The sequence below is a fragment of the Giraffa tippelskirchi genome, chromosome 13, assembly GCF_054371585.1.
Source record: "Giraffa tippelskirchi isolate mGirTip1 chromosome 13, T2T-mGirTip1v1.2.pri, whole genome shotgun sequence".
NCBI lineage: Eukaryota > Metazoa > Chordata > Mammalia > Artiodactyla > Giraffidae > Giraffa > Giraffa tippelskirchi.
The window spans coordinates 118,281,651-118,305,758 of record NC_137287.1 but is presented as its reverse complement, the minus strand read 5'-3'; the positions used below and the strand labels follow the sequence as shown (position 1 = coordinate 118,305,758).

General features: G+C 43.6%; 2 protein-coding genes across 61 annotated transcripts in view; one reads left to right on the top strand and one right to left on the bottom strand.

Moving 5' to 3' along the window:
* Nucleotides 1–6,880, top strand: part of STAU1 (staufen double-stranded RNA binding protein 1) — a 56,105-nt gene extending 49,225 nt beyond the window's left edge. For 20 of the 46 annotated variants that reach the window (XM_081556895.1, XM_081556882.1, XM_081556896.1 and 17 more), the window contains 6 exons: nucleotides 1,020–1,166; nucleotides 2,401–2,476; nucleotides 2,700–3,019; nucleotides 3,600–3,722; nucleotides 4,489–4,574; nucleotides 5,340–6,682. In XM_081556895.1, the coding sequence (XP_081413021.1) occupies nucleotides 1,020–1,166; nucleotides 2,401–2,476; nucleotides 2,700–3,019; nucleotides 3,600–3,722; nucleotides 4,489–4,574; nucleotides 5,340–5,355 (768 nt within the window). In that variant the 3' untranslated portion in view covers nucleotides 5,356–6,682. Of the gene's footprint in view, nucleotides 1–1,019; nucleotides 1,167–2,400; nucleotides 2,477–2,699; nucleotides 3,020–3,599; nucleotides 3,723–4,488; nucleotides 4,579–5,339 lie in introns of all 46 variants that reach the window. The other 26 variants (XM_081556902.1, XM_081556888.1, XM_081556898.1 and 23 more) reach the window with 3 other exon arrangements.
* A 6,586-nt stretch (nucleotides 6,881–13,466) lies between these two features.
* Nucleotides 13,467–24,108, bottom strand: part of CSE1L (chromosome segregation 1 like) — a 54,014-nt gene continuing 43,372 nt past the window's right edge. For 14 of the 15 annotated variants that reach the window (XM_081556851.1, XM_081556850.1, XM_081556854.1 and 11 more), the window contains 11 exons: nucleotides 22,878–23,014; nucleotides 21,660–21,763; nucleotides 19,781–19,878; nucleotides 18,426–18,576; nucleotides 18,072–18,280; nucleotides 17,604–17,701; nucleotides 17,416–17,501; nucleotides 16,810–16,891; nucleotides 15,445–15,591; nucleotides 14,317–14,548; nucleotides 13,467–13,685 (listed from right to left, as the gene is read on the bottom strand). In XM_081556851.1, coding sequence (XP_081412977.1) covers nucleotides 13,596–13,685; nucleotides 14,317–14,548; nucleotides 15,445–15,591; nucleotides 16,810–16,891; nucleotides 17,416–17,501; nucleotides 17,604–17,701; nucleotides 18,072–18,280; nucleotides 18,426–18,576; nucleotides 19,781–19,878; nucleotides 21,660–21,763; nucleotides 22,878–23,014 — 1,434 coding nt within the window. In that variant the 3' untranslated portion in view covers nucleotides 13,467–13,595. Of the gene's footprint in view, nucleotides 13,686–14,316; nucleotides 14,549–15,444; nucleotides 15,592–16,809; nucleotides 16,892–17,415; nucleotides 17,502–17,603; nucleotides 17,702–18,071; nucleotides 18,281–18,425; nucleotides 18,577–19,780; nucleotides 19,879–21,659; nucleotides 21,764–22,877; nucleotides 23,045–24,108 lie in introns of all 15 variants that reach the window. The other variant, XM_081556844.1, reaches the window with a different exon arrangement.

Below are 24,108 nucleotides of genomic sequence, written 5' to 3'. Positions count from 1 at the left end.
CCCCACGTGTGTATGCGCATGTTCCATGGGCATGTGTGTGTGGTGAATTTTAGTGATAGGAAGTACAGCACACACTTTACAGGTACTGTGTCGTACCCTGTTGTACATTTCACGTCTGTGACCTCAGTGTGACGGTCACCAGTAGCAGTGTCACAAAATGAGACTCCTGTGAGTTCTTCACTCCTCTCCGGTCCAGCAAGGAGGTGTGCTCACGTCATTGTGGAATGACTGGTGCTAGCGTGAGTCCTGACGGCTGTTTTTGTTCACATTAACAGCAAAGACATGTCAGAACTCAACTCATAAACAACACGGACGGTTTCTGTGCCGTATCAGATAGTTTTCCAAGACTGGAAGTGGCGCTTTGCTGCGCTAGTTAAGTTGGCTGCAGGCTTGATGACGCTTGCGTTGTTAACGGTCACTTACGTCTAAGAAAACGCCCGTCGGTGGTGATAGTTACACAGGTCTGTAAATATACCAAAAATCATTGAGTTGTGCAAGTAAAGGAAGCGCATTGTATGGTGTGTAGATTATAATGCAATAAAAAAAATTTTTTTTTTTAGATAGTTAAAAAAAAAAAGAATAGGTAATCGGCAGGGTAACTCAATCCTTGAGAAGTAGTATTGCCGGAGTCTGTGGTGTGAGTGCTCCCTCTGAGCAGGAGAGAAATGTGTCGCTGTGAGTGGACAACAAACACATACAACAAGTATAAAGAGCCTCAAAAGTGTAGATAATTTTAAAATGGAGTCCAGCTAGGAAGCGATGCATTTGAAGTATTCATTACCTCTGTTGGTTAAAGTAATTTAATTATAAGCTTATATAATTAGTTTAATAATAACTACCTTTGACCACCAGCTCTCCAACAAATTCCTCAGTATGTCATGATGCGCTCTCGCGGGCTGGTGCTCCGGGGCAGCACCGTGAAGCCATCCAGTTGCTGATCGTCCTGGGCCCTTTTCCGCTCCTGGCGGGCCCTCATCCTTCAGGTTGAGCACTAATCGAGTCCTGCCTCCCTTACGCAGGTGAAGGTGGGCAACCACACGGCAGAAGGGTCGGGCACCAACAAGAAGGTGGCCAAGCGCAACGCGGCCGAGAACATGCTGGAGATCCTTGGTTTCAAAGTGCCGCAGGCTCAGCCCTCCAAACCGGCCCTCAAGTCAGAGGAGAAGGTGCGCCCTCAGCTCTGTGTCCTTGCTCTAACTGCAAGATGGGCTTCTCACCTCATCGGGGGCTCGGGCTCCTCCAGGGCTGAGCTTCAGGGCACCGCTGCCTCCTCCCGGCTGTAAAGCAGCCCCGCTGAGCAGGGTCTTAGCTGTTACAACTTTACAACGTGCTCAGAAGGGGAGGTGCACGTCCATGGCTCAGGCATGGCGCTGGGTTAAGTCGTTACTGTTCCAGTATCTTTGTGGTCTGGGATGCTTTGCTGGAGGCCTGTTTGCTTCAAATCACCATGTGATTCTGTTATTTGTGTCTTAGAATGAGGCCTCCATAAAAGACTCATCAACCCTAGGCTTTTGTTAGTGTAGAACAGGCTTTGGTTTTCCTGGGACGTGGGGATAGCATGATGTTAGATTCAGGGCCAGATCCATAGTCTCAGTTCGCGGTTTCTTTTTCATTATGAATTGAACATTAGATAGAAATGATCCAATGTTGAAAATTGCCGATGTTGGTAAGCAGGACCCGCAATGAAAGCCATGGCTGACCTTGTTTCCAGATACTAGATGGTCCTTTTGGGATAAACTTGAAAATACCAGGACTGATTCAGTTCTGTCGGCCAGTGCTGTCAGCAGAGATAGAGGGCATCAGCTATGGCCATATAGTTAATAACTGGAATCCTAAGCACTCACCAGAGAATCTTTAGAGATCCTGGACTTGGCCTTGGGGTTTTTCATTCCGAAATCTTAGAGGGCATCATAGGTACCTTTATCTTCCCAGAAAGGGGACTGCTGTATTTGGCATAACTTTTATTGTGTAATATTTTCCCCCTCTATTTGTTACCTTTGATTTGTCACCTTATCTTTTAGTTGGGCATTTGCTCCAGGAAATAGTCTATTTAATTGTTGAGCATCAACCTAAAAGTGTCTTTCTTGGTCGGCTCTGTCAGTCTAACACCTCCTGGCTCTTTCCGGTTCAGTGTTCCCCTCTCCTCTCGTGAGCACAGAGCCGAGGCCCCTCTGTTAGGTGCTGTTCACGGACAGGTTGACGTGGCTGCGCATGCGCTTGGGGAGGAGGCAGGGGCTCTGCCCGGGGACACACTGCACAGGCCTTCCTGCCTGTGCCCTCTTATTTAAAAGTTAATAAGCCAAGAATTGTTGGTTGGAGTTTGTGTAGTTTTGGACAGCAGGAACTAATTTTTGAACGGTTTCATTGATGCTCATGGCCTTTTTTTTTTTTTTTTTAAAGACACCTATAAAGAAACCAGGGGATGGAAGAAAAGTAACCTTTTTTGAACCTGGCTCTGGGGATGAAAATGGGACTAGTAAGTGTGATGTTAACCCTGTCCAGATCTGAATGTGCTTCTGGCCTTTGCGTGATTCCCGGTGGTAGCAGTTACCGGGTGAGCGGGTTGCAGAGTCTGCGTTTGGCTCCGCGTTGTCCCTGTGTCCCTGTGCTGTGCTGAGGGCGGGCCAGGGTGGGGCTTTGTAACATTTTTCCAGGCAGGGCATTTGGACTTGCATTGATTTGTCCGTGTCCCTCCCCAGGCAATAAAGAGGATGAGTTTAGGATGCCTTATCTTAGTCATCAGCAACTGCCTGCTGGAATCCTTCCCATGGTGCCTGAGGTTGCCCAGGCAGTCGGAGTCAGTCAAGGACATCACACCAAAGATTTCACCAGGGTAGCTCCGAATCCTGCCAAGGCCACGGTAACTGCCATGATAGCCCGAGAATTGTTGTATGGGGGCACCTCGCCTACAGCCGAGACCATTTTAAAGAGTAACATCTCTTCAGGCCACGCACCCCACGGACCTCTGACGAGACCCTCTGAGCAGCTGGACTATCTCTCCACAGTCCAGGGATTCCAGGTAACCGTTCGGCCCAAGCTGGGCGGTCTGTACCTCAGGGCGGTCCTCTCGGTTTCTCTGAGAATGAAGTACCTTGTTTTTAAATGAAGCTCTTTGTCTAGGTGATGATTGGGGGAAGCCTGGTGAGGAAGGGAGGAGGCATGGAAAGTGTTAGAACCCTGGACAGTAAGAGAATATGCTCAACCTTTGGTGAATTTTAAAATTCCAGGGCAGCCATAATAATAATGAAGCCTCTAATCCAGTGGTCGTTACAAATTTAGGCTTCAGTGAGAACAGATGTGTTGTGCTGGCCCTTTCTGCCTGCTGGGAAAGGACATGGCTTCTAGACCAGGGTTCTTGAGTAGATAGATGTCTAGGTTCTTGGGAGATTCTGGAAGCTGGGGCTCTGGTATCATGCCTGCCCCTTCGCAGCAGGCCCCACTGATGGCCTTTTGTGCCTGCAGAGCAGGAGCTGGTGTAGACTCGCTGGGCTGAGACAGGAACGCGCGGGGCTGGGACAGGGACACAGACCCAGAGCCACCGCCCTGCGCCCCCTCGTCCCCCCCCCCATCCCTCGCCTCAGCTCTCTTTTCCCTTGTAGGTTGAATACAAAGACTTCCCCAAAAACAACAAGAACGAATTTGTATCTCTTATCAATTGCTCCTCTCAGCCGCCTCTGATCAGCCACGGTATCGGGAAGGATGTGGAGTCCTGCCACGACATGGTACGTCCCCCACGCAGGGCCTGGTCCGGCTTGCTGCTGGCCTCAGGAAGACAGGGAGAGGGTTCTCCGTAGACTGTGGGAACAGTTGACTGCTCTGCAGAGTGCATATTTCTGAAGACTTTCGATCACTGGCGTGATGTCTCCTTCTGTTTATCAGAACTCATGGGCTTTGGCCAACCCTCTCCTGCCTTCCCTTGCTGACCTGAACGGGACTCGGATCCTGAAAGGCTCCAGATACTGTATTCATTTCACCTCTGACCAGAACAAGGAATTGCAGCCCCAAGTTCTAGCAGCTTAGAAAGCCTCTCATTTTAATGTTCTGTTCAGAGATCAAATTGTTACTGTCAAGAAATACTAAAACCAAGAAAAGGAATTGATTAAATTAATAGACATAAACTATGGTATATTCATCTGATGAGATATAATGCATCCATTATATGTCACTGAGGGGAATGTATTCTAATGCTAACACAGAAACACAGGTTTTACATTAAAGTGGGGGTATAAAATTAGTAGTCTGGTGACCACAGGATGAAAATATTGTAATGTGATACATAATAAAATTAACAGAGGGTGGGATTCAGCGAGGTAACAGTGGATAACTTTTTTAGTTTATAGTTTTGATTAAAACCGCAAGCGTGAAATGGTTCCTCAGTAGCCTGTGTATTCTGTTGGGCAGTAGAAGCCCTCGAGTCGCTGTTCACTGTCGTGTACTATGGTCCTGAGCAGTGGCCATGGTTTGACTTTTCCTTTTCATTCTCACTAGGCTGCACTGAACATTTTAAAGTTGCTGTCTGAGTTGGACCAACAGAATACAGAGATGCCAAGGACAGGAAATGGACCAATGTCTGTGTGAGTGAGCTGATTTACATGGAAAGGCATTTCTTTTCCTCATTTGCATTAAATTCAAATTGTCTGCTCAACTTAGGAGTGAAACACCTGTTGACTTAGTCACTTTCTGTCCCTTTCCCCTGAAAGGTTTCCAAGTTTTGGGCAGAGAGTGCTACCTTTTTTTAAAAAAACACCTTTGAACAGGCAGTGCAGTCGCACGGCGCCAGTCGGAATCGTTTTAACAGGTGCCCGCAGCGCTCGGCCTCACGCTCACGCAGGCCCCCGCCACGCCGAGCGCGCATCTGCGTTCGTGTCTTGTGTACCTTTCCTGTGTGTTTGTTTTAATGCAAATACATTTCTTTCCTTACTTCCCTCCTTTGCCCCCTAGAGATAACATACTGTCTACCCCTTTTCTTCTTTGCTGTTTTCACTTGATTGTATGTGTTAGTTGCTCAGTCATATCTGATTCTTGGTGACCCCATGGATTATATAGCCCCCCAGGCTCCTCCGTCCATGGAATTCTCCAGGTCAGAACACTGGAGCGGGTAGCCTATCCCTTCTCTAGGGGATCTTCCTCACCCAGGGATCAAACCCGGGTCTCCTGCACTGCAGGCAGATTCTTTACCAGCTGAGCCCCCAGGGAAGCCCCCAGCCCCCGGTGTGTGTCAGTTATACACTGGGGCCTGAACAGCAGGCTTCTTGATGTCTGCTAGTTCCAGTTTTAACATGGCTTAATTCCCTTAAATTTTAAAACTTAGACAATTTTCATGTTTTTCTTCCTTAAAGGTGTGGGAGGTGCTGAACTTTATGTGGCCATGAATCACTGAAAAATCCCAACATATATACTGAAAATGCTGAAACTGCTTTGAAAATTTGGAATTTCTGATACCTCCAGTGGGCCGAGAGACACGATGGGTAGAGGCCTGGAGACGGCAGTGGTGAAGAAGGCGGGACCCCGAGGAGGCAGCGGCGTGGCTGCTCGCACGTGGCAGCAGCTGCTGGGGGCTGGGCGGGTGGCAGCCGCCCCTGGCTCCACTGGGAACCGCAGGCCTGTGCCCCAGGCACCCTAGTGTTGGTTTTGGTGGGGGTTTTTTGGTTTGTTTGTTTTGGGTGTTTTTTATTTTTTTCTTGCTGTGTGAAAGAAGAAACAAAGCACCACCCTTTCTCAAACTGGCTCATTCAGAACACTTTGGGACAAACCCTGGACAGCCGCGCTGGCGAGAGGCCTTACCCTGGCCCTGGAGCTGAAAGCACCAGAGAAAATCAAATATGCTTCCTGCTGGGCCGGAGCTGACCTTCTTGGCGCTCTGGCCCACGCCTCCTGCGGTACCCACACTGTCACCACTGCTCTCTTCCAGAAGAGATATGTATTCTTAGTTTCATTATTTTCTTTTGATTGAAATGACACTATATAAATTTCCATTTGAGAGTTTCTCAATTGTATCTAGTTACATAGCACAGTTTAGAAACTTGTCTGAGACTGACTTTATCAGTAATCTAACCGGCAAAGATCATATCCATGTGTATGTGGTTATACATTTTTATTTCATTGGTCTTAACCCAGGACCATTTCAGTGATGCAAATTGTGTACCCTCGGGTTTAGCTGAAACAGTCCTGGCCTTGATGAAGTCTCCCACAGTGGTATAAATTGGACAACTTAGGAATTTTAAACTTTAAACAATCATTTGGTTCCTTTTCTATTTTTTGTTAATGCACCAGGATTTAAATGAACTTTGATCTTTGTTTTAAAGATTATTAAACAAATGGTGTGTATATAATACGCCTCTTGAGGACACATAGCTCTCACTACACTACAGGATATGGTCTCCACGTAGCACATATACAACTGCAGATCGATTTTCCTTGAGTGCTTTATACTGTTGATTACATCTCCATGTAGGGCTGAAAAGAATGACCCATGTTTATCTCTGTAACTCTGTTGCTTTTGATGTCGTGTTGCTGTGCACAGAGATGTGTGCGGCGAGGTCCTGCGTAACGGCCCAGATGACAAGCACGGTAGCCTTGCAAGTTAAGTACTGCTTGGATTCATTGTTTACGCTGGAATTTTTTCTCCCCATGGAATGTAAGTAAAATTTAGTGTTTGTCACCAATAAATGGTAATACTAAATTTTTTTTTTTTTTTTTTTTTGTTAATTTATTCTCAAATGCCACTACTGCTAGGTTGGTCCCTCCCAACCTGCCCCCAACCCCTTTTTTATTTTTAAGAGAAAAACTTTGTAATGCTTGTGATTCCATTTGGGCAAAATTCTGAAGATCTGAAATAACTTTATATCAAACCATTGATCAATAAACAGCTACTAATGAATGTTTGGTCCTGTCGAGCAGTAACTGAAGAAGGGAAGATGTGAAGGCATGAAGCATGGTGCTGGGGGCAGTGCTGCCAGCGAGGGGCGTGTGGAGCTTGTTGCTAAGCGGGCCATTGTGTCGAGGCCCCATGGACAGCTAGGAAGAGCATTTATCTATGTATATGCATGTATCTATATGTACACACAACCTGCTGAGTCATGTTATCTGTTGAAAAGCCACGTGTTTGTATGGATGCCTTCGGCACCTCGGCATTCTTCAGCCTGCCCTGCTGTGTGTGTTTATTGGGCTGCGTTGGGTCGTGCAGGGTCTTTGATTGCAGCGTTTGGACTCTCTGGTTCTGGCAGGCGGGCTTAGTTGCTCCCGGGCCTGTGGGGTCTTAGTTCCCCAACCAGGGACTGAACCTCTTGTCCCCTGCACGGCAAGTTGGAGTCTCAACCACTGGACTGCCAGGTAAGTCCCTTGGCTGCTTTTTCAACTGTGTGTTGGCTCCAGCTGCCAAAGTCTTCTGCAGGAAATGGCCTGAGATTCCCCTGGGCCTTCGTTTCTCTGTGCACGTCCCCCGGCCCAGGTTCATCTGCCTGATGTCTGTCCTGTATGCCGAGCATATGCTCACCTGGTGGATTCAGAATGCAAATCTGAAAACGCTTCTCTGGATTGTAATAATACTGTCGAGCAGCTCCTTGTGTTCATGGACAAGAACAGTGTAAACCAAGCTGAATCCAGCTAAGCAACCTGGGACTGCTCAGACCTTCCACAGCCCAGGGACCGTGACTTCCGGAGTGGTGTGTGGCCAAGTTGGGGGGTTAGGCCTAGACTGTGTGTGGGCAGCCAGTTAAGCGTGTCCGAGATCTCCAGCGCCTGAGTGGCCCCAGACCCGGCCCAGTTCTTTGTGCAGTGGTTGGTCATCGCTCCCCTCAGCCAGGCTCTGTTTTCCCGAGGCCCCAGATGAGGGACAGCCCAGGAGATGGTGTGTGGTTAAGTCTTCTGTGCTGTGAAGAGCGCCTGTAACTACATCACCTCGTGAAGGGCCCAGATGTTGTAACGGGTGGATACTGACCCGGCAGCGGCTCCGCAGTGTGCTCCTCGGTGTTCCTGCAGCCCGGGCCCTGAGGCCTGTTTCTTCGAGTCCCACCTCTCGGGGGCTGAGGCATCGGCCCGATTCCTTGCTGGACGTTCCGAGCCTTCCTGCCTCCTTCCCAGGCATCCCCTCATTCTGTCCTTCTGTCCCACGCTCAGGGCTCTTCTCTCAGGGACGCAGACCCTCGTCCACTTCTGAGCCTCCCCGAAGAAACAGGGCCATGAAAGCCAAGAGTTCCTGTCCGTCTCAGCTCAGTTGGAGGGAATGGATGACTTCTGGAAGAGGCCCCGAGGCCTGCGGCTCTATCAGCCACAGCCGTGATGTCTGCCGCCTTTTATGCAAAACTGAAGCTGTTCATTCCGTATCTTTGAAGTATGATCCCGTCTCACTTTCGAGGCCATAAAACGTTGAGACTCAGACCGTGTTCAGCTTTTGCCACGCCCACCTGTCTTTCCGATTCACTATTACTTTACTTCATCCAGTGCTTGTTCAGCTGCTTGAGCATGAGCATCCGCTCCCCGGGAAGCGGCTGCCATTCTCAGAGCTTCTGTTGCAGTAGGTCTGGGGTCGAGAACGTGTTTCTAATAAGGCCCCAGGTAATGTAGGTGGACTTCCAGAACTAGTGTCCGGAGCAGCAAGTCCATGAAATTGCTAGTGGTTTTTATCCTGGTACAAAACACAACTTGAAATGATACATGATTCTTTGGACGGCACCCACAAGTTGTGCGAATTATGGTGAGATGCGGTACCTTTGACTAAACAGGGCAGATGGCTTTGGCCTCCGTTCTGGGCTCTGCAGGCCGCTGTCCCAGCCCATCTCCTTGGGACGGGAGGCAGGGTTCTCGGCTGCCGGTTAGGAGGACGGGGGTAGGGAACGCTCGGCCTGCGGCAGTTGGCTTCGTTTGTTTGTTGCCCCCAACCCTCATCCCCGGCTTCTTGTTGGGAAGGTTTCTCCGCAGGGACTTCTTTCAGCCTGAGACCTACAGTCATGACAGAGTGGGGCTGGCCTCAGCTCAGCTACGGCTCGGAGTGTGACTGTTGGCCTTCCAAGGACACCCAGCTCCACTCTTGTCTTGAGTGGCGGGACCTGGTGAGAGCTAGCTTCCTTCCCACTGCTCTGCGGACCCACCTGGAGACCCTTTAGGATCTGTCTTCTTAGGGGGCCTCTCCTGAGAAACCCAGTTTCCTGGAGCAGTATTTCCCTCCCTAGACTCCAAAGGGTTGACTCTCAACTGCTTGCAAGGAGCCGGACCCTCTTCCCACCATAAGGTAAACCCCCCCTTTTGCTTCCCACCTCTCCAGCCCTTCTCGCTTTGCGTCAGGTCTGAGAAACTTTTCCCTGACCTGTCGATAGTGGCTGCTCTTCTCTTCCTTCCATGTTGCCACGTTTTGCTCTCACATTATCCACTTTATTAGAGGGAGAAAGTGAACTTTTTAATTTTTAAAAAAAGTCTATCACACAGCAACCCCAGAGAAGGGTGGGTGGATGAGGGCGGCTGCCTGCGCAGGGGCAGCGTATTCGTTTATTACCGCATTCTTAGCTCATATAGAGGATCCACAGGAAACTGCCTTGTACATTCTTTTCACTGGATTTCAACACTCAGGTTTTCTGAAATGGAGTAAAAGATCCCAATCCAACAGAGTGGACAGACGGCCAACAACATTCCCAGTGTTTGCCTCACAATCACACCTTTATTAACAGGTGGCATGTGTGCTAAGATGCTTCAGTCGTGTTACTCTCTGTGACCCCATGGACTGTAGCCCGCCAGGCTGCTCTGTCCATGGGATTCTCCAGGCAAGAACAGCAGTGGGTTGCCACGTCCCTTCCAGGGGATCTTCCCGACCCAAGGATCAAATCTGCATCTCCCATCTCCTGCACTGGCATGTGAGTTCTTTACCACTAGCACCACCTGGGAAGCCTTATTAACGGATTCCTTGTTTCTAACTTTTGCGAAGCTATGGCATAGCGGCCAAGTCCTGTGCTCCAGAAACCATGCTGCCTGGGTTTCAGTCCCAGTTCCACCCAGCTGTGTGACCTCTCAGACCAATGACTCATACCTGGTTCTCAAGTTTCCAAGAAATACTGGATGAAGGAGCAATTTGGCTAAAGAACCTGTGTGACCCACAAGAGGCAGTGAGTTGTACAAAGAACATCCCAGAAGAGTGGAAAGGATCCTATGTAACCCTTAGAATGAAGAAGGCTAATAAAAACCCATCAGGATCCAAGTATATCACAAGATAAAATCGGGCATGGCTTGCTCTGAGCACCTCATGGAATATGAAGGAAAAAGAATCCATTTGATCTTGACTCTAAGAATGGTCTCATTTGAGGGAAAACAAACACTGGACTTGGGAGGAAAAAACAATCTGTACACACTGCCAAGTCCAGTTCTGAATGCTATTTATACCATTATAATAGTTCACTTACTGATTATCCATTTTTACCTTTTAAGAGAGACCTACAGACGAAGCACAGAAAAGGACCAGTGCACAGGATGAAATGCTATCTGCTGTTAACGGTGTGAAAATGAAGTCACAGGTGGAGGGTAGGGAGACGTCAATACAGAGGACAAGACAGCGATGAAGACCACAGCTGATGGGCACCGCGAGTTAGGACTCCTATCAAGAGAGAAAAGACCTACGAAGTGTAGGCTGGAAGTAGTGCTGTGAGCTAAGTTCTTACCTGTCATAGCAGGGAAGGAGGAGGTCTTATGTTGATAATTAACTGTAAAGACTGCAGCACTAGTTGAAAGGCGTCGCCTCTGGGAGGCAGAGACGCTGAGGCGCTGCTCAGCTGTGTGCTCAGTTGCGTCCAACTCTTTGCGACCCCGGACTGTTGCCCGCCAGACTCCTCTGTCCCTGGGCTTCTCCAGGTAAGAACACTGGGGTGGGTTGCCAGGCCCTCCTCCAGGGGATCTTCCCAACCCAGGTCTCCCACATTGCAGGCAGATTCTTTACCAGCTGAGCTAGACGCCTTATTTATTATTAAACTTTTACCACATGCAGCTAATATTCTGACTGGATGCCAGATTCGTTGTGCCCCACAAATAACGAATAATGCCCAGTGTGGGTAGGGACGTGTGACAGAAATTGGCACAACTTTTCCCACAAGAATAATTCCACCTTCAGGAAAAAAAAAGATGAAGATTGGCCTAAAAGGTTGTCTACTTCAAGATTTATAAAATAATAACTCTACATACCTAACAATGATTGTATAATTTGGTAATGGTATATCCAAATGATCAACTATACAACCACTGAAAATTATATTTGCCAAGTAAATGTTTGAAATGGTAAAAGGTTTTTCTAAAAAGCATATAAAATTTTATTTATGGAATGAGCTAAACTTTGCTTACAGAGGAAAGAGGACAAAAATGCTCGAAGGTAGGAATATGAATGATTTTTAATTGTTAAAATATTTTCCTGTATTTGCCACAAGGAAAACATTTATAAAGAGGAGATATGGTCAAACAGCAGGGAGAATCAATGGGTCCAGCAGGAGACTCTCACAAAAAACTCTGCAGTGACAATGGCCCCGTGTCTAGAACCGTCCTGAGAGAGGGCCTTGCCTAGGTCAGGACTCCCATCTTCCCTTCTATGGGGCTGCTGTGCAGGCAAACACTGCCTCCTGGCCACATCCACACCCCAACCTAAACAACTAACAGCTTCGTATTGATTAGTCCTCTACAGGTTCTCCTAAGTACTTCAATGTTGTTTTGTTAAAACCATCCTGACAATAAGTAGTGGTATTCTCCTTTTTCAAAAGAGGAAATAGAACTGTGGAGGTCAAGGCTTCAGTGGCAGACATGTGATTTAAACCCAGGTTGGCCTGATCCCAAAATATGAACCCAGTTCTTCATATACACAGAGAACTGGTACCACCACTGAGGAACGGTCACTGAGATGTCTCGAAAACATACCACAGCAACTCCAGCCTCCCATCTTTTAAACTCGTTATCAGATAGATATAAAAACTGTCTTGGATGCAGTAAGAAATCTCAATTTTAAACATTAAAAAAAATTTAACAAAACATGCATGAATTATGCTAGAGTAAAAGAATGCAAGTACCAGCCTTCCTGTTCAGAAACCATTTTAAGAGGTGCAGTGACAAAGTGAAATGGTCCATCACTCGTTTTAACCGAAGAAGGAAAAAATTCAGAACTCGGACTCTGAAGACTGATGAGGACGCTGAAACAAGGGTCCTCCAGAACAGTGACCTGCCTGCACCCATTCAGCTGCTACCCAGCAGCTTTAGCAAGCTCAGAACGAGAGCTCCTCCAAGTGCCAAAGCAGCACCAACTCTGCCATTTCAGACATTTCACCTGTATTAGATCATGTTCATAGTTTAAAAACAGATCTCAACGCTATCGCAGTATTCATCTGCCAGTGACGACTTAAGCCACATAGTAAATATTTAATGCTTCCGTTATTATTCAAGTCAAAAATAATTATTAGGTTGGTAGGTACAAGTACACTAGATTAAACTGTAAATCTCTCAAGCAACAGAACAAAACCAACATGTGAAGAAAATAAAAGCATTCAAGTCAGATGAGAAAAAAAACAACCACATAATCTGTACAGAATCAGATTCCGGTCTAATTGCACTAAACAGACAATCCCCGCATCCTTTGTAAAAACTGCGCCCCCCTCCCCACGTGGATAATCTGATTCTTTATCCTCTAAAGACAGAGGCCACGGAACCCCAGACTCAGTCCAGGGAGGAGCCAGGCTGGCAGCCTTCGCCAAGACGGATGCCACGGTTCAAAAAGTTCCAAGGGACCTCTGATCTGCAGAGAAGAAAGACACTTAACGAGAGCAAACGCCTGCACCACCCACAGCAGTCCCAACAGCCCTGTGAAGCCAGGCCGAGGATTTCTTCCCAATTCAGAGGAAACCATTTCCCAAAGTCCATGTTGCCGCCCAGGACCTGGGCTAACTGAAAGTTCTAACACACAAGTCACAAACCTGCAGTGATGGTTCCCTTTCCCTTATTAAAAAAAAGACTAGGTAATCTGAATTTGAATTGTTTAGAAATTAGGATTTTATGGAGTCCAGGAGAGGAAAAACTTAAAGAAATTCTTCATTATAAAAATATCAGCACCAAAACCTGTCCTTAAGATGTTCTTAGATACATATTTTAGGGCTTTTTTTTTTTTTTATTGCTGATTACAGATTTAAAACTATGTGCATTTGGCAAGTTACACAACTGATTTCTTTGCTTATTCACATTTCCAGTAAAAGCTTAAGGAAACAGACAAAAACACAAAGGACAGGAGAAACACGAAGGACAGGAGAAACACGAAGGGCAACAGCCTCGAGACAAAAGGACTTAGTAACAGAGAAAACGTCTCCACAGTCAGTGTCTGTCAAAAGTTTAGAACTGTCAAAACAGTGCAAATGCTCAATCAATGTCATACACTAAGCTAGTAATACTTGTCTTTGTAGCTGCAAACTGAAAAAGTCACTCACTTATATTTATGATCACACAAACTAAATTGCTCAAGCTTCAGCTTAAAACAACATTTAATAGACAAGTTCAAAAAGAACACACTTTGTTTTAATGCAGCTGTGCTCAAATGTCTACATGATTTCCTCAGAAACCACTCTGGACTAAGCCAATTCAAAAAAGGCAGTTCAAAGCAGCGTCACACTAGCCGCCTGAAGGTATCCTTGGAGATACTGGAGCGCTTCTGCATTGAGGCTGGTGCTCACCATTGAAGGGACCTACAGATGGGAAACAGATGGCAGATCTGAAACGTGGACCCATAGGAATTACTGCTGTCTTATTGTTCAGTGTGATAGCGGTATTATGGTTGGTTAAATAAAGTCCCGTTGGTTACTGATGCCTAAGGCTTGCTCTCAAATTACTTAGTGAAGGTCTGTAATAAATGTGAGTATTTATTACAGTTTCCAAGTTATGTTCTAAATTTTCCATAATAAAACAATCAAATATAGATTTTCTGACAAAATTTGTAAGACTGTTTCTGGCTAACGCAATATAAAGCCATTATTAGATTTACTCTATGGTCCATTATTTCTGAATATGTTGCACTTAAAAACATTCATACCTCCATTTTAAAAATGGATTATTTAATTCTGGGAAATAAATACATTTCTGGTCAAAGGGTTTTTATCCTCCACTTTGTCTTTACTCATAAAATCATTTGCACATCATAAAGGAAAAAAAGAGCCTATCACTGAAAGAGACCTTGACTGTAACTACCTGAGGTTGACTGCTGAACAAGGAAAACAGGCACCAGAACTACTACCCTCAGCGCTCTCCCATAAAGGTCTGTGAATTAATTAGATCAATTAAGAGAAGATTAGAGTTCTCTGAGGCAACAAAGACACTTACCCTTCCAGGACAGGCAGTGGACAGCTTGTGCAGTGACTGTGCCAGGTGAATTTTGGGGTTGTTCACCATCTGACCGACAGGATCGTGCTCCTTTTTCCCAGCAAATGCCAACTGTGAGAAGGCAGTCTGGTATCCCGGGGTATCTTCTATATCAATAAAATGTTCTTCATCAGGAATGGTATCATCCTCGGGTAACTCGAACAGGCCAATCAGAGACTGTAATAAAGGAGTCCTGGATTGGAAGATGACAAGATTTAAGTAACCTCTTGGAAGATTTAAATTATTAATAAAGGAGCAATGTCTTCAGAGACACAAAACTATAGGCTCATAGTCTCAGGAGGAGTAAGGGATTCTTGAGATTTTGTCTAACTGGAAAGCATTCTTCAATTCTTTGGGCCACAGCATGCCCAAAGAATTTGGGCCACAGTCATGCCCATGTCCTTTGCCCAGAACTCTCAGTGCTGGCTGTGTGACCCAGGCTAGTTAGAAGGCCATGTGTGTGAAGTCAAAGTGAGGAGATTCAGTGGTTTTAAGTTAGAAGAAATTTAAGCTTCAAGGTATCAGATCATTTGATGGAAGAGGCTGCCTGACTGAAACCGTAAGGGAGAGGCAAGGGGTCAAGAAAAGCTCAGTCATCATGGAGCTAGACATCAAGCACAGCATGTAAGATCTTCTCCTGCCTATTCAGTTAGTTTCTCCTTTTAAAAGACTTACGCCAGTTTAGTGGAGTGACTGTGTAAAAGCCTTAGAGATAGATCACCTGGACCAGGGACTTTCAGCAGTCTCTCTAAGGGGTCCATGAATTCCCCCACAAACTTCCCTGGTGGTCCAGTAGTTAAAACTCCACACTTCCACTGCAGGGGGCACAATTTTTATCGCTGGCTGGGGGAACTAGGATCTTACATGCTGCTAAGCATGACCAAAAGAAATAAAAATAAATTAATCAGGAAACAATCTTTCTAGCCCCAGAAGAATCTACAAGTCATGTCTTGGATTTGATGGTAGCTACAGGGGAGGCTGAGGGTCAAAACCCAATTCTCTTGGCCCCCAAGAGAATAAGCTTGGTTAATTTTGTCATTATAGGGGAAAGAACTGTAATTTCCAAAAACTTCAGAATGAAGTACTTACCATAGCTTGGTGTACTCTGTGTCCATCATTGGGGGACATTCTGTTAGTAATTTGGTTATCCCAACAGCACAAATCTTTTTCTCTACATTTCCAGATACTTTCTGAATTTCAGGAATAATGATTTTTTCCAAAACCATTCCAAACATTCTGTTAATCAAAGCAAAATAAATTCACTCAATATTTAATTACAGTAGTCTAACTTATTTACACTCAGTGACTCCTTAGGAATATAATAAAATACAAGAAAAGGCTGCTACTTTTGGTCACAGAAAGGAAGAGACCTAAAAACATCAAACCGTTACTCTGACCAAGTACCACCATCTTCTGTGAATGCTGCACCTTAAGCCACGCTCAAGGAAAATCTTCCGAGCCATGTTTTTGGTCTTGCATGTTTTTTTAGATTACTCAAGAAATCTTTGAAAAACTAACAATCAGAGCACAGATAAGCAAGGAGAAAAAAGAATCACTATCACCTCACCATCCAGCAATAACCAGTTTTAACATTTTTGGATTATAAACTTCCCAACTTTCTAAGCTTACATACCTCTAAGTATGTGAATGTTAAAGGCTGTATTTTTAAAAAATGATTTGGCCAGTGATTATTGTTGCAAACATCCTGGAATTAAAGTTTTCCATAATTCTACACGCTATAAAATTCTTAAGTTTATACTTCCGTTATTAAGAATTTATCTTTTTAAATTCTTTGAAGTGGAAATGATAGATATCAAGGCACACGGACATTCTGATCTCTAGACAAGTGCGTATTTTTTGCTCTATGGAAGACCCTGCTAATTTAGGCACCACCAGCACTGAGTAAACTGCTCCTTTCCTCATGATTTCCTACAGCTAGAAAACATTTTCTGGTACTTCTCAGGTTAATTCATTTTTCACATTTCAATCAATTGGGAATTATTTTTGATTTACTACATTTTACTCCAAGAAGTTATTCTCTATCATTACTTTACTGCCTTCCTTCCCTAGTAAATGAGTAATGCTGCTTAACTGTATTCTTAATGCATATATATTAAGTCAAGAGCAAAATTTCACTGATCCAAACTATTCTCATTTGAAAAATCACTGTTGGCCTTAACAGAGGGAGGCTCCTGGACACATGCCAGACATGTAACACAACATAGAGCCCTGGCTGTAAAGAATACAGCGGGTAGGGGCAGGGACCTTTCGGAATTAGCAAAATGTTTGCAGGTATTTTCTTCTTTATAGCCCAAATCCCCCCAAGACTATTTTGGAAACCACAAAGATACTATCACTGAGTCAAGAACTATATAGTCATCTATACAACAGAGACTGAGAGGTCAAATGTTTTGTTTTTAAAAACAGGATGATAAATAATAAAAGCAGACTTACTTTGGCTGTATACCATCAAATATTTCCTGCAGTGCTAGCGCCCCGTATTTTATACAATACAAATTAATAAAGACTAAGAAACCTGTCAAAAGGAGATGCAGAGTATCAATACAGAGGACTGCATTAAATAAGCAATTTAGTCAAAGTCTGCCAAATAGTTTGGCATCAATACTAGCCTTTTAATACAACTTAGCATTAGTTGCTCAGTCATGTCTGACTCTGTGCGACCCCATGGACTGTAGCCCACCAGGCTCCTCTGTCCATGGATTTCCCAGGCAAGAATACTGCTGTGGGTTGCCATTTCCTTCTTCAGGGGATCTTCCTGATCCAGGGATCAAACCCATACCTCCTGCATTTGCAGGTGGATTCTTTACCATCTGAGCCACCAGGGACAAAAGGTTTACATATGGTCTCTCTCTGATTTATATTTCTTTATGATTTTTCTATTAAAAATATTTTGATGTTCAAATTTACAAACTAACCTTTGGAGCATAGTATATTGAAAATGACTTAGTTTAGAGAACAGAAGCATCTTAAAATATTTTATATATGAAACTTATAAATAATAAAAAATTTTTGTAGGAAAACTCAAATGACTTTACTTACTCTTGATAAACTTTGTTGTTTTGGAATTCTGAAGTCTTTGGAATAGAAGAATGAAGATTTGCTTCCTGTACTGGTCAACTGACTCACTAAAGAATTGAATAAAAAAGCAACAAAATAAATCCAGCATTCTTCTGAGTTCTGAACAGAATCCTCAATTAAATGTACAATGAAGCTATATTCATACTCACGGGGGCATGTGCTCTATTATACTATTTAGAAGATAAAAACCTTGGTGGTCATTGGCTTTGGATGCAATCAGCTTCTGGAAGACACCTAGTAACCCAGGCTACAACAAATTAGATTAAACAGTAATTAGTTAAAGAGGCAAGGATTAATTATTCTGAAAGTTAAACAGGTGATCTGTTTTGGAAAAGAGTGCATACTGTAATTATGTAAACAGCATTTTCTCTGTCTTACTTCTGAAGTATGGGGGGGGGAATCCCAAATAATAAGCTCTCAATGTTAAGTTTCTACCAAAGAGATAAATAACTAAAGGATACCTAGTTCTAATAAAATGTATGTTAACATTTTCTACTAATTAATTCCCTTTATAGTAACTTCATTTTAAGAAATTTTTTAAAAATTAAAAAGAATCTGCCACCTCTATTTTCTCAGTTATCTTAAAAATTAGTTACATCAAAATAAATCTGACTCACAATTTTGTCAGCTGCAGCACTTGCTATTGTATTTGAACCTCGTTCTAAGAATGCCTGGAGAAGCCTCACTAGAGCAGGAATATTTCCTGTTCTTTCCCAAAGCACTGGCTGAAGGAGATGAGGAAATAAGGCCATGTAGGATGACGGGATGTCATTTTTGTGTGTTTCCAGAAGCAAAGACATCACTTGAAAGACATACGGAATAAATTCTGTTGATAAAAGTAAAAACAGAGCTTTCAGCTTCAGAATTAATGGCTCTGACACAAAAGACACATATCTCTTAGGCAGATTGCATTTTATAATCACTTGAATAATTTTTAATCAACCAGAAAGAAAATAACTTTCTTTACTTACCTTGTACATCATTTTGTAAAATTTCAGTAAACACCAGAAACAAAGCCTCCTCAAAATTTACAACAGCAGCAGGGTTAGACTTGCAAGTTATTCTTATGGATAAACATATTGCCTCAAACATATAGTGATTAAAGTGAGGTTTGCTTGGGTTCTGAAATTTAAAGAAGAGAAAAAGCTTATGTCTAATAATCTAATTCACTACCTAAAACACATTTAACCTTACTGAAAACACTATTAAGAAAAAAAACACCAATTATACTAAAAAGCCTAGATGCTAAAATTTTATAATGACTTGAAAATTCAGAAAATGAAATAGTAATACTAACGCTGGTTTGGACTTTACTTTTAATGGGCAAATGTGTCCTTATGAAAAATACTTCAGAGGCACAGGAAGGTGACTGCACAAACCTCAGCTCCCAGTGTTTATAAGGAGCTTTTTTACGCCTGTGTGTCCCCCTAGAGCCGTCACTGTAACAGTGATGGAGGAAATGAACCGGGACGTGCAGGGCCCAACCCTGCCTCTGGCCTGGTGTGGGACCTCAGGCAAACCGAAACCTCTGCAGGCCTCAGTATGCCTACATCTGCAGCAGCAATCCTTCAAACCAGCGGTTTTCAGTTTTCTCTTTCAACCAGAACCCTTTGAAGGCTGCCATCCAAAGCTGAGGACCGGAAGGTGAGCGTGCAGCACGCGGCCAGGCCAACGTGTAGACCTTTCTTCTCTTTGCCCTCAACTCCCCCAGACCCAAGCAGGCCCCCGAGGCTTACCCAGGCTTCAGTGCAAAATGACCACTATTCTCAAAGTTTCCCTAGTACTTCCTAGGACTTCCTCTCCTTTTAATGGAATAATTAACAACAACACATGAATTTTATTGGACTTAAACCAATTTCTCTTTTCTAAAACTTGGTATTAATATTTAAATATGGATCAAAATATCTGTCAAGTTTTTGATCAAAGAAGGAGTGAACCTTATTTTGGGGGAAATGAGTCAGAAAGAAGAGACACAAAAGGGCATTAATCTGAATAGCCTCTCGTGTGTCCATTGGGGCAAAGCCTACTTATTCCATCTAAGATTATTTCAGATTGTTCGTATTTTCTCAATTCTCTTCAATTAACACGTTACTTTTTAAACTGAGAATAAAACGTTTTAAAGTTTCTGAGCTTACACTTAAAGGTGACTGCTGCCATGTCTCCAATCTATGTCACCCCACACTTTCAGAATCATATATTAACTGCTGGTCAAGAAGAATTCATAGATCTTTCCCTGTCCGACTGATTGCCAAGGAGTTCTGAGGCTCAAACAGTTTGAAGCATTTAGGTTAAAAAGCAACCGCACTTTCAAAACTGGCTCTGTTACCTTACTAACAGCTAATAGCTTCTGTGTGAGCTGAGTGATGAGAGTAGGGATGTAGGGGATTATGGCTTCTTGTAGGAGGGAAAAACTTCTCATGATGGCTGTAAAATACAAGAAGAGCAGAAACAAACAGTTTAGTTAAACCTTAGAATAACACTTGTTAGGGGGAGAAAAAAGTCTTCTGATTCATAAAATAAAATTTTAAGACTGAAACAACCCTCAGATAGCTCTCTACATTTAAAAATAATCTAAAATTCCCCTTCCTTTTAAAATTAGGCAACAAAATTTGTTATTTCCAGAAGGCTTAAGGGACAGTAAGAAATAATGAAGTGACTAAAGGGCAGGTAAAGAGGAGGTGAGTGAAGCAGATTGACAGAGGGAGCAGCAGGTGGAAGGGAGTCTCCTCCATCACCCATCAGTGGCATGGAATTTCACCTACAGTCTACTGGAAATATCACAACCCACCACAAGCTGAAACAGAAGGCCACCTGCCCATCTTCCCACAAAAGAGAGACGAGGAGCCTGAGACAAATCCAGAAATACACAGCAAGCGATAGAGGGCCCAGGTTGTGAAATTAACAGACACCCAAAAAACACTGGGCAGTGGAGATAAATAATTAGGCTAAAACTATATGATGGCTGTTTCTACACAAATGGAATAGATGTTTACTAAGTAGAGCATCTACGATATGTCAGGTGCACAGGACAGAAAGTTATCCTCTTTCCTCCTAAACTTTGCTGTGATGCCAAAGGCTCGCCCTCCAAGTAGCTAACCGCTCCCTATCCTGAAGCTCAGCTTAGACACGACTTGCTAGAAAGCCAAGGTTACAGGATGGAGCAGCATCCCTCCACCGGGCTGGCACAGAATCCCTGCATTCACTCATACAACAGTCTTTATTGGGAAGCTGCTACATACTACATACATGCTCCTGCACATCCTAGGAACACAACAATGAAGACCATGGACCAGTCAGCTGTCCAAAAAATGGACATTAAACAACAGTAGTTACACATCACTGTTGGGAGAAATACAGTGAAAACAAATACACCTAGATACACACAAACAGAAAGACATGCACACCCACCCACCCATCCACCTAAGAGTTCTGATCGACCAAGCCAGAGGCACTGGTGACAGTTTCTTCGAAAAGCATTTCCTGCTGCTGCTGCTGCTAAGTCACTTCAGTCGTGTCTGACTCTGTGCAACCCCACAGATGGCAGCCCACCAGGCTCCTCTTTCTCTGGGATTCCCCAGGCAAGAACACTGGAGTGGGTTGCCATTTCCTTCTCCAACGCATGCATGCTCAGTTGCTTCCGGTGCCTTCGACTCTGTGCGACCCTAAGGACAGCAGCCCACCAGGCTCCTCTGTCCACGGGATTCCCCTAGCAAGAATCCTGGACTGGGTTGCCATTTCCTTCTCCAAAGCATTTCCTATGTGTCATATAAACTGTGCTGGACTCTTGGAATGTCCCAAAACTATCACTAAGACACTCCCCTAAGACAGCACAGATGCCTACAGCTAGCTGCCTGCTTCCTCGTCAGTGGTGTCTATGAAGGCAGATCTGTGTGGGGTCCTTCAGACACACCCAGACCTAGCAGAGCATGATGTCCATAAATGTAGTCCCAGCTCATCTTGCCCTCGAGAATGTCAGTCAAGGAAAAGAAAAAAGGAGTTTGATACCTTTTCTTTAATAAGAGGAGTTCTGTATCAAGTTAGGGTAAAACTTTCTTCGAAAACACTGTTAATAGTAGAATTTTTCATTTAAAAATATCTAAACCTAGCAAATTCTCAACATAACCTGAACTACAACTCAGTACTGACCACCCCTGCAGTCTATGAGATTAGATACTTAGAGTCTGTATACCACGGAAATGGCCTACCTTTCATAATATATTCATTTTCTGAAGAGCCAGGAAGTGTGAGAGCTTTGAAAAGGTTTGTCAGCAGAATCTCAACAAACGGTGCGATTTCTGCAGCTGTAAAGCTATAGATGAAAAAATAGCTTTCAGTCACCACCAACTCTTGAGTGTCACTCTGGAATACCCTTGGCAACTACTAAATCACACTTCTTGGCATAAAGTGAGCCATCTCCCACCACTGACAATTGGTACACAGCTTAGGAAAAGATTTCTTTTATATATGATCACGTTAAGTTCCTAAGAAGGCAAGTCTGAGACCAAACACAATTCACCAACCTCAAGCCAGGCAAACCCAAAACTGTTTGGACTGCTGAGGTCCTCACTAGCTCACACCCGTCAACGCTGAGGATGGAACCAGAGGCTCTCGATCATCTAGCTGTCCGGGGGGTGGGGCAATTTCAGAACTCTTTTCTGCATAAACTCTGAGCCTGAAGACAGTACTGTCTTAACTCACCTCAAAGGATAACCTTTTAACCCTTAACTAGCCACTGAGTATATCTGGACTTCAAGTTCTTGATGAAGAAAAGAATCCAGAATGTTTTCCATCTCTAACCCAAAGCTTAGCTTTCAAGAAATAACACTGTTGAAGAAAGGCCTGAAAGGCACAGAGACCATCCAATCCTCTTCTTTTTATCCTTGGAATAGGCCTCAGGAGCCACTACCTTGCACCCCAGAGAATTACTTTCACTCAGCTGTATCTTGTCTCAGCACTAAGTAAGATGACAAGAACAGCCAGGTCAAAGGGCTACTACACAGTATTCCCTTAAACAAGGCCTACTTCTGAGATGCCTTCTGAATAACCATTTTAATTGTAATCTCACAGACATTATGGACATTTTAACCCACCAGGTTTCTCTCTTTGCCTTGGTTGCTACAGGATGCCACATAAAATTCCTGAGTTTCTTTACTATACAGGATCCTCTGACAAACCTCTTTATTAACCTCACACTCCAGTTATTTTTCTTTGCTCCAATTTCCTCCACTTAACTTTACTGTTGTAACATAGCTACTTTGGCATGCAGTCTCAAATCCTTTTGGAATGAGACATAGTATAAATGAGTGAAATAGTCACATTTATTTTTCTAACTTCTAATGAAATTATGAATACACTGAGCTATCTCTAACCAGTACCGATGGTCTCCACCCCAAGATGAAAAAATATACACATCAAATACTTACAGAGTGGCACTGTTAGGCCCTCTCATAGTAAACAGTCTCTCAAGAGCATGTGCTGCGTAAGTATGAACAACAATACTTTCAGCTTGAAGATGATTGATTAAGAGGGGAATAGAGACTAAAAGATGCTCTTTTGGTACCTGAAAAAAACAACAATATATATGCGATAACTCACCGATGCCATCTTTGAGTAAAAGCCAGCTGGAAGAGAGTGCTTTGCTAACTCTAAAAAGTTAGAACCTTTTAGAGATCAGTTAGAATTTTAGAGATCAGTTAGAATCTGATTCTAATTTCCAGCTACTATTATAATGGAGATGATATGATATGGGTGAGAAATCAAAACTTTTTCCTCCACGCAACGGTTCAACTCATATTCACTTTTCCAACCAATTCTCTAGCTGAGCATGAAACTATGACTTTAGGGTAAAAAAAAAATCATGGAGAAGCAGACTGATTTAATTTGTCTTAGGAACTATACTTTCCACTAGTAAGTTTCTTAGAAAAATCACTCAAGCTCTTTGTGCCTCATTTTCTCTTTTTTAAAAAACAAAGGGCAGAGGGGAGGCATAAACATAAGCATACTACTCTTCATTAAAAACTTCTAAAACTTGAATATCTAAGATCCTGCAAGCCATGTGGTGCAGCCAAAAAAGAAAAAATGGAGAAAAACTGTGTTTAGCATACTCTCTTCTGTGTAGGAGAGCGGGAAATATGTAAACAGATAAAGGACAATTTTAGGTTATATTTTCAAAATTAAATAATGGAAACATAAACCAAAACTCAGTAAAAAATGGTTACCTTTAGGAAGAGAGAGAACAGGGAGGAAAGCTAGCCCTTTCTGAATATACCCCGTCTGACTTTGGAGGCATGTAAAGTAACCTTTCTCAGGCCTCTCGCCAAAAAACAAAACCCCATCAAGTATGAATCTAATTATTTATCAAGTTAGTGGCAAAAATGTAGAATAATTTCAAGTTGTTTTAAACAGTTATTTCTTGACTATCCATTCAATAGGATAATATGCTAAGGATATAAGATACACAATGAAATCAAATGGCACTCAGCAGTATTACTTTGGTGATAATATTGGTATTATTTATTTCCCGGCTCTCTTCATGAAAAAGCATAGAATCAGCTTCCCCAGCATCTATATTATGGTCTCTAAATAACATTTCCCACCTTCAAGGGTAGCAAACTCAGGTCTGGGACAGAAAATACACAAGATGAACCTGAAATA